A 9,718-nucleotide genomic window follows, 5' to 3' on the forward strand; every position below is an offset into this window, starting at 1 on the left:
TCAGTCAGGAAATCGATCTTAGTAAGTTACCATGGCATGGCATGGCAATAGGCCTACATCATGTTGTCTTCTTTATTCTGCAGCTCGACAGCTTTAGTATTCAGCATTAATCGTGTCGGGATAATAAAGGGCAATAGAATAGAATAATTTGCTAATAAAAAAAACCCATTGCAAACAACTTTAGTACATTACGTCTTTAATCTTGGCTGAATATTTTTTCTCTGTTCCCTTACCTGTGTGCTCATTCGCTTGGTTTGTGTTTGTCTATCTATCTATCTATCTATCTATCTATCTATCTATCTATCTACCTATCTATCTATCTGTCGTTCTATCTATCTATCTATCTATCTATCTATCTATCTATCTATCTATCTATCTATCGTTCTATCTATCTACCTATCTATCTATCTATCGTTCTATCGTTCTATCTATCGTTCTATCTATCGTATCTGTCTGTCTGTCTGTCTGTCTGTCTGTCTGTCTGTCTATCTTCCTATCTATCTAGTTATCTATCTACGTGTCTGTCCATCTATGTTAAATGTATGTATGTATGTATGTATGTGTGTATGTATGTATGTATGTATGTATGTATGTATGTATGTATGTACGTACGTACGTACGTACGTACGTACGTACGTCTGTATGTATGTATGTATGTATGTATGTATGTATGTATGTATGTATGTATGTATGTATGTATGTATGTATGTATGTCTGTCTGTCTGTCTGTCTGTATGTATGTATGTATGTATGTATGTATGTATGTATGTATGTACTATGTATGTATGTATGTATGTATGTATGTATGTATGTATGTATGTATGTATGTATGTATATATGTATGTATCATCAGTAACCGCCATACTTTCATATATGTGCACGTGACCTGGAATTTAAAGATAGAAAGCATACGTAAATGCGCATTTCTGACAATATTCTGTAGGAATTTGCATCGTTGACGTTGGACGTTCTTGGTGACGCACGAACGAGGTTTTGCATATGCCATTGCGTATGCTATTACTTATGGACAGTCGATTGCGAGTGGGTTTCATCAAGCCCTTGTACACTTAAGCGATCACAATTGGAGGCGCAGTGTCTTTGCAACTTCAGTCTCTCATTAGTCACGTGTTGTGGTCGACCAATTATTGCCAAGCCGTGGGTTAGGCATTGGGTACAGTATTACAGTATTGTGAGAATGCTCATGTATTCAGTTTGGAGTCGTAGAGTGCCAGCACTGGTCTATTACGTTTACTCAAGTACACCATAGTGCAAGTGTCGATATAACTATTGGTGATTGGTTAAGGTAATAACATCAAAATACTTCGTGTACATAAGGTTATTGGCGATTGCATGTAGTGCATGTTGTTATAAACCCTCCGCAAAGTTGATCATGGAATTGTCAATCGCCTTGATGAGTCTAACATGTATACCTGAACGCGTGTTAGATTGAGCTGACGAAGCATACATGTTAACAATGTCGGTACGGTATTAACCCAAATCTTTCTTCTTTGTCCATTTAGGTTTCGTTTCTTCCTTCTCTCCTTTTTGCAATGAACTTTCTACTTCTAATAACATACTGCACCGCTGCCTTGTTCATGATGTCGAGAGGACAGCAACATGACAGTTGTTACCCCGATGTAACGGAATTAGTCATTAATCAGGAAATTTTAGACGAAGACACTGGCTTCAAAAAATTCTGCTCCGGTACTGCTAGTCTGCAAAAGTGCGAAGGGTCATGTGTATCACAAGTTTCACCAAGCGTTGTATCACCAACAGGATTTTTAAAGGTTAGTATACATTATTACTAACGTTTTCTGTTAACACAATATCAATATGGTGACCTTACTCTAGATGTGAGTGGATGGTGGATTGGATACATTAATTTTATACTTGGAGTCGATTACAGTGATAACCCTCAACATTTATTTAACATTTTGGTCTTAAAAAAAGCTCTCCTTGTCGAAACCTCGAGCTCAGAGCCGAAACGTGGCAAAACTGTATTTAAAAGCTATGAATAAACGAATAACGTATACGTTAGTGGGGGTACAAAATTTGTCAGTGTATTCACTGCATAATATTATAGTGTTCGATTAAGGATAATACGTACGCAGGGAGGTGTAAACAGTGGCAGGGTTTAAACGAACGGTCGTTGAAGTCCGTTCTTGTTGCTGTTGCTGTTGCTGTTGCTGCTGTTGTTGTTGTTGTTGTTGTTGTTGTTGTTGTTGTTGTTGTTGTTGTTGTTGTTGTCGTCGTCGTCGTCGTCGTCGTCGTCGTCGTCTCATAGACCAGTACGAGTTAAGTGACGACCCCCCCCCCCCTCCTAAGAATCTTTATGCCAGCATATTCACAATATACCAACAATCACTTATGTTTCGCACGTGGTGTCATTGTACCTTTGATCAACATTTATTCGAATACTTGAGTTTTTTCAACTTTTAAAACTGTCTTTTTTTAAAATCAAATTCAGTCAGTCAACCAAAAAGATCATTTCGAATGTAAAATAAAATACAAATGAGGCGCCTTCGAGATCCTATAACAAATATTGTTTGGACATATAAATAATAATTACTCAGATCAGGGAACTGTCACGCTCAGACGCATCGCTCTGGAGAGAATGTACAATAGCGATTGTTCACCAATTACGCAACTAGGGCAAACATTATTATATCTGATATAAGTTTATCTCGTTATGCCCCCGGCAACCAAAACAAGTTCAATGGTTTGAGGTTATGTCGATGTCAGCACATTTGAAATATATAAAAATCAAAAACAGTTTTTGAATTTTCTGCGAAAAACACATGTACACAGTTTTGTGTCCTGAGATGATTCTTGGCAACTATATGACTGTACATTACACAATTGCATGGATTAATGATAATAACTACTATTAGCATTGAATATTGACACAAAATTGGTTGTTTCGGTCTCCTTATTTCAATATGGAAGTTTCGTTAGCCTAACAACGATTGTTCAACCCGCTGACAAGTTTTCGAGCACAATTATATATATCGGCAGTAAGCAAACGTGTCTCCAGCATACTAGTATCGTCCAGCAAGGAATTATTTGAAAAAGCTGCACCTTTCTACAACGATGCCCTGAAAAACAGCGGCTATAAGGAAAATTTAACGTATATTGAAACTCCACACATAGGGAACTGAGAAGAGAAATAACAGACAAAGAAACATAATCTGGTTTAATCCACCATTCAACATCGGCAAGATATTTCTCCGTCTAATTGAGAGGCACCCCCCCCCCCCCAACACCAAACTACATAAAATCTTCAACAAAGGAAATCTGAAGTTAAGTTACAGTTGCATGCCGAACATGTCGAGTATTGTGAAAGCACACAACAAGTCAGTCAGTACGGACCATACGCTGAAAGCTAATAAATCCTGCAGCTGTAGAGATCGTAAACAGTGTCCACTACTCAACGGCAACTGCCTATCAACCAACGTTATATACAGGGCACAAGTCACACCAGATAACAACAACACAAAACTATACTTTGGGCTAACAGAGAACACATTTAAACAACGATTCTCAACTACGAACACACATTTACACGTACTAATAAGAAGCTACAGTACAGCATTTTTCAGAGCCAATCTGATTAAAATCCGATGTAGATGTCGGCTAATCGTTCATTCAGTGCTATTTTATCTTCGTTATCTTGCCTGAATTGACCTTCGTAGTACATGTTTAAGCTTTTAGCCTGATCGCCTCCTAGGATATATTGCGAAATGGCACATATCAGTATTTACAGACGGCATTACATTATCTAGAGTCAAAAATAACATATAAACAATGATTGATAATATGATCACGTGTGGTATGGTGTGATTTTGGTCTTAAGTCATTATTTTGGTCAAATTGTCGATTATTAACTTTAGCAGTTCAAATTATAGTATTAACGTGGTATCGAATCACAGGTGCTCGTGCAGTTGCTATAGAATATATAGAATATATATAGAATATCATAGATAACTACATAACGACAGTGAGGCCGAACAGCGAACTACGTATATAGCTACTCCGTAGCTCGCTGAACGTGCATATAGCTTCTCCGTAGCTCGCTGTACGTATAGCTACTCCGTAGCCAGCTGGACGTTTAGCTACTCATTAGCTCGCCGTACGTTTAGCTACTCCATAGCTCGCTGTACGTATAGCTACTCTATAGCTCACTGTACGCTATAGTTACTCCGTAGCTCGCTATATACGTATAGCTACTCCGTAGCTCGCTGTACGTATATAATAGCAATTCCGTAGCTCATTGTACGTATAGCTACTCCGTTCGACCTAACGACCTCACTGTCGTCACTGTCATAGATTTCTATGATGTATGCAACTTCAATAGCACCAGTAGCGTTATTTTGCGGGTCAACTTGTGCGTCAAATGGTGAAAGTGCGGGTCAATTTGCGAGCATCTGTGTATGAAAAATTACAAACCAAAAGTTGTTCATGCAAATGAGTAAACCGCCAATTGTGTTATTGACTGTATGGGGTGGTTTCATTTGAATTTGAAAGTTTAACTCAGGACTTCATACGTAAAGAGAAATATTGAGATTTGATGACACAGATAGCACTAGACTATTCAAATTAAAAGCAGAGTTCGGAAAGTGTAGGCAGTGTGGTCACACATTTATTCACAGAAACCTAGGTGGAGAGCCTCGACACACCGTAGCCTAGAACTACATTTAGTGTGTTCAAAGTGACTTACTATTCTGATTAAGCTCTGTTTACAGTTCATAGGTATGTCACAGGTATTGCTTTCAAAAGAGTATAAGACGTATCTAATGATGAAATCGTAAACAAACATAAACACACTGTTGCCAATCCCATAGTCGTTTTTTAGCACAACTAAACTGAACTGATAAGGTTCAGTAGTGCCGCGATAGTCTCTCTCTCTCTCTCTCTCTCTCTCTCTCTCTCTCTCTCTCTCTCTCTCTCTCTCTCTCTCTCTCTCTCTCTCTCTCTCTCTCTCTCTCTCTCTCTCTCTCTCTCTCTCTCTCTCTCTCTCTCTCTCTCTCTCTCTCTCTCTCTATACATTAGCGATATGCAAATTAGGGCTAAAAACCCATGATTTTTTTGGTGAAATGTCTGTAGGAATATTTAGGCCAGATGAGTACAGAAATTATTGTTTTATTGATCTAATTAAACCATTAAAGATTTCATGGGGTACTTAACATAATGTAACAAGTGTGTGTGAGGAGGCGATCAGGCTAAAAGCGTAAAGATGTACTACGAAGGTCAATTCAGGCAAAATAACGAAGGTAAAATAGCAATGAACGATTAGCCGACATCTACATCGGATTTTAATCAGATTGAATTTGGTTGTGATTCTGAAAGTGTTACTGTTACTCTGCAAATTGTGAGTGTCATACTTATGTAATTGGCCCTAACAACCATGACCACGCCCTTAGCAACAACCAAATTGCAGTATATTTTGATTAAATAACAACATCATCTGGTAGGCAAGTGAGTAAACATTCAAAAATGTATGCAAATATCCCTAACAACCATGACTACGCCCTTAGCAACAGGCAGACTGTGGTTCATTTCACAAAGACAACAGGGATTCTTAGACAAGTGAACAAACATTCAAAAGGTGTATGCATATATGCCTAGCAACAAGACCACACCCATGGCAACAACCAAATGATCACAGATATTGCAAAGATAACAAGTGATTAATAGACAATTGAATAAACATTCAATAATGTATGTAAATGTGCCCGGCAACAAGACCACGCCATAGCAACAGCCAAATGATCACGTATATTGCAAAGATAACAATAGGGATTAATAGACAAATGACAAAACATTCAAAAAATGTATGCAAATATACCTAACAACAAGACCACATCCATAGCAACAGCCATGTGATCACGTATATTGCAAAGATAACATCAGGGATTCATAGACAAGTGAACGAACATTCAAAAAATGTCGGCAAATATGTCTAGCATCATGACCACGCCCATAACAACAGCCAAATGATCGCGTATATTGCAATGATAACAACAGGGATTCATAGACAAGTGAACGGACATTAAAAACATGTTTCTGTGCTAGCTAAACACAGCCTTTGATTTGATGGGAACAGGCGGAAACATGCCCTCGGCCAGACAGGGTAGATCCAGTAATCGCAGGTCAAATGTAAAATCTCTTTTAAATTACAATGAAAAACCTTGAAACTAGCAATGTCACAGAATTTAGTGTTGATAGCTGTATGTGTGTGTACACACACGTGGTACAATTGCTATTTTGTGTATGCCTTAGAAATATGGTTTCCGTCTATAAAATATTGCCAATATTACGACCTCTGGATACTTCAGATGACAGAACGACCAGAAATGACGATACGAAAAGTGTTGATATTTTCTCCCTCGAGATCAAGGTGCAGTTCAACGCAAACAGTATACGGGTATGAGTTGGGATATACAAATGGCTTTTAAAAAAAATGTGTACATGTATCTTCATGTCTCTACTGGTCTTTAGTTCAAATTCCAAAAGGGGCGTATCCTTTCTGTGTGGTGAACAGGACAGTAGGGGTGATTAGATTGTCAGTTTAGTCTTTGATCTGACACCTTTATTTGCCAGCACACTTCATATTCCCAAAGGATGGAAGTTGGTGGGATATACTTTTAATTGACTATGGGTGTGTGTGTGTGGGGGGGGGGGGTGTTTTGGAGTTGAACATGTGTTTTCTCAAACTGACCCCCAGTTCCGCTGACCAAAGCCAAAGTCATCCCCTCCACCAGGAAAGATCACATTTTCCAAAATGACTTCCCCACCCTATAATTTTATACCATTTTCTATGTTAACTATACTGGGTACGTCTTACTCTAACGCTGTCATACTATATGCCATTTGAATGTTATTAAAGAGCATGGATAACCTTTGGTACAACTTTTGTTTTCTTTGTCCATGTTTATTTAGAATCTATGAAACATGTATATTATTCCTCTGAGTATCTCAGTACACAACACACAATGTGTGGTAGACTCCATCATTAACTGCAGTTAATACGACTCTAGTAAATTGGTCAAATTTAGCAAATGTTGACATGAACATATTTCTAATAAAATGCTACCTATGATATACCTACTTTTGGCATTACACACTGTAGTACGACCTCTAATAAAACTGTGGAATCAAATACATTTCTCTGTGCAGTGTATTTTAATTAATACAAATTAATTGAACATTATTTTCAATGTTTTTTTTGAATTCCCTTAATACATTCAGATGTAGCAAAAACTAAAGTGCCCCTACAATTTCATTCTAAAACAGTTTTTTATTATGGGGATGACAAATTGATTGAAAACACAAATAACCCCAATTAATAGTGTTGTGTATGCTGATCAATATATGTCCACTGTGCTGAATTCAGTTAAGTGAAATATAGAGAGAGGTATAATCCAAACATTAACCCTAACCTGATATACAACTAGCCATTCTTGATGTACTACACCAAATACTACATGCTGACATTCTTATTTTAGAAAATAATGCACATGGCGTATGCATATATGTAAATATGAATGGGGAGGTTACGGGAGGGGTATTCCCTCTCCTGAAGTAGAAAATGTTGACAAAATACAGAGTTATTTCACGGCATAAAAATGACAAGTACACTCTTTTTTCGCCAAAGTAACCCCCCCCCCCCCTCACTTCAAATGGTGTTCTCCAAAATGCACCCCCACTTCAAGTGGTGTATTTCAAAATGACCCCCCCCCCCACACACACACACACACACACACACAGACGCACACGAAAACACCGCCCCCAGTCAGTTAAAACTGACTGTCCCCTAAGGAATCTTTATCTTCTCATATTCTGCATATTATTCCTATAAGGAAATCAAGTAAGGAGGGATGGATGGGGAGGGACCCTTTACAGGCCCTGACAAGGACCTGCTGCGGCACAGCATACATTTCTATACTTCCTTAACTTCCAAAGGAGCACACAATTCATTGCAGCCTGTGTAAGCTGGTAGGCTTGATGTAATATCATAAAATGTATTTTAGGTCCCCACTCATACAGTAGGGAACAAAAGGGTTCAAATCTTGCCCAGGGGCTTGAGTCTATTCATAAAAATGGCATCGGCGAGGCTCGAACCAGCAAATTTGAAATGGCATAATTTTGATGCCATTTTGACCTCTATTTGAACAATTTGAACGGTAACACTGGAAAGGGGTTGGTTGTTTTCTTGAACTTAGTAACAGCAAAAGTTTATTTTTTTTATTTCCGAGGAGCACTGTATGTTATATACGTAGAATGTGTAAACTCGGAACATCTTTGGAGTACAGACGATTTACAAAGTGTACATGTCAAACCCTGTCCATTCAATAACTCGCAGTGGTTAATGTCACAACTAACCTTTGGCTGGATATGAGGAAATAGAATACTTGTGTGCGGTAGAGTTGCTTGAAAGCATTGACTAACGCATCGTTAACTCAACAAACAAGCGGATGTCTTCGCTATTTTCATTTTGTTATGTTATCCAGCTATACATATATGAAATACTATACTTTCTTATCATTGTGTCTTAAATCTGTTTTTTCTTGGAGATTTTCTTATCAACCACATATGCATTGGATAAATTGTCTCCTGTGCAGAACATGTTGCTGTACTTTATTACAAATAGACTTGTCGGAAATCCATGCCCTCTTGTTTGATAAGGAAGTAAATTTACATAAACTGTAATTGAAAGGTTCTAGGGCAATAATTAGGCAAATTATTCAGAACATTTAATCTGCGACTTGCTGTTAAAATTATTTATATCTTTCATTTCTTTGCTAGCTATATCATTACCTGCACTACTTACATAGTCAAATAGAGTAGTAGGATTTTACTTATGCCGTATTTGTCGTATGAGATGTTATTTATACAACCTAGATTAAATGCTGTAAACTTATGAGACTTTTTACCGTGCAGTCCTGAATTGTTAGGTTTCCATCATGTTTGTCGGATAAGAAAAGTTGTTCATAGTTCATACTGAAATGTATGTCAGTAATATCAGAGTCTGGTAAATCTCTCAGCTGAGACAACACGTGTAGTCATGGTGATATTGGACATAGAGGTGAGAGGCAGCCTGAAACTTAGCTATGAAGTGTCAATGCCATTTACGGAATGTGAATTCGTTCCCATAAAACAAACGTACTAATGACTGTGTTCTCATGAAATGATTGCATTTTAAGTGTAAGCTCACTCAGTGAGTACTGATCACAGTTCAAGGCGTGGAAATCGAGATAACGAAACTCAGACATTTATTGAGTACATAAACCACTATAATGCAAGGAAGATAATGCACATACACACTCTCACACATACATCACATCGCATCACATCGCATCACATCACATCACATCACATCACATCACACCACATCGCGCGCGGCTATCGCGCACAAGATGACTGATTACTATTATCCAATCGGCTGGCTGGTCGATTATTTATTTGTAATTAATTGATTGATTGATTGATTGATTGATTGATTGATTGATTGATTGATTGATTGATTGATTGATTGACTGACTGACTGACTGACTGACTGACTGACTGACTGACTGACTGACTGACTGACTGACTGACTGACTTACTTACTTACTTACTTACTTACTTACTTACTTACTTACTTACTTACTTACTGGTTGGTTGGTTGGTTGGTTGGTTGGTTGGTTGGTTGGTTGGTTGACTGCCTGACTGCTGACTG

The 9,718-nt window shown here is 38.0% G+C and overlaps 1 protein-coding gene across 1 annotated transcript in view; it reads left to right on the forward strand.

Moving 5' to 3' along the window:
• Positions 1-1,176: 1,176 nt before the first annotated feature.
• Positions 1,177-9,718, forward strand: part of LOC144433498 (partner of bursicon-like) — an 8,948-nt gene continuing 406 nt past the window's right edge. Inside the window, exons 1-2 of the mRNA XM_078121802.1 lie at positions 1,177-1,303; positions 1,521-1,787. Of these exons, the coding sequence (XP_077977928.1) occupies positions 1,551-1,787 (237 nt within the window). The 5' untranslated portion in view covers positions 1,177-1,303; positions 1,521-1,550. The remainder of the gene's footprint in view (positions 1,304-1,520; positions 1,788-9,718) is intronic.

The sequence above is a fragment of the Glandiceps talaboti genome, chromosome 4, assembly GCF_964340395.1.
Source record: "Glandiceps talaboti chromosome 4, keGlaTala1.1, whole genome shotgun sequence".
NCBI classification, from domain to species: domain Eukaryota; kingdom Metazoa; phylum Hemichordata; class Enteropneusta; family Spengelidae; genus Glandiceps; species Glandiceps talaboti.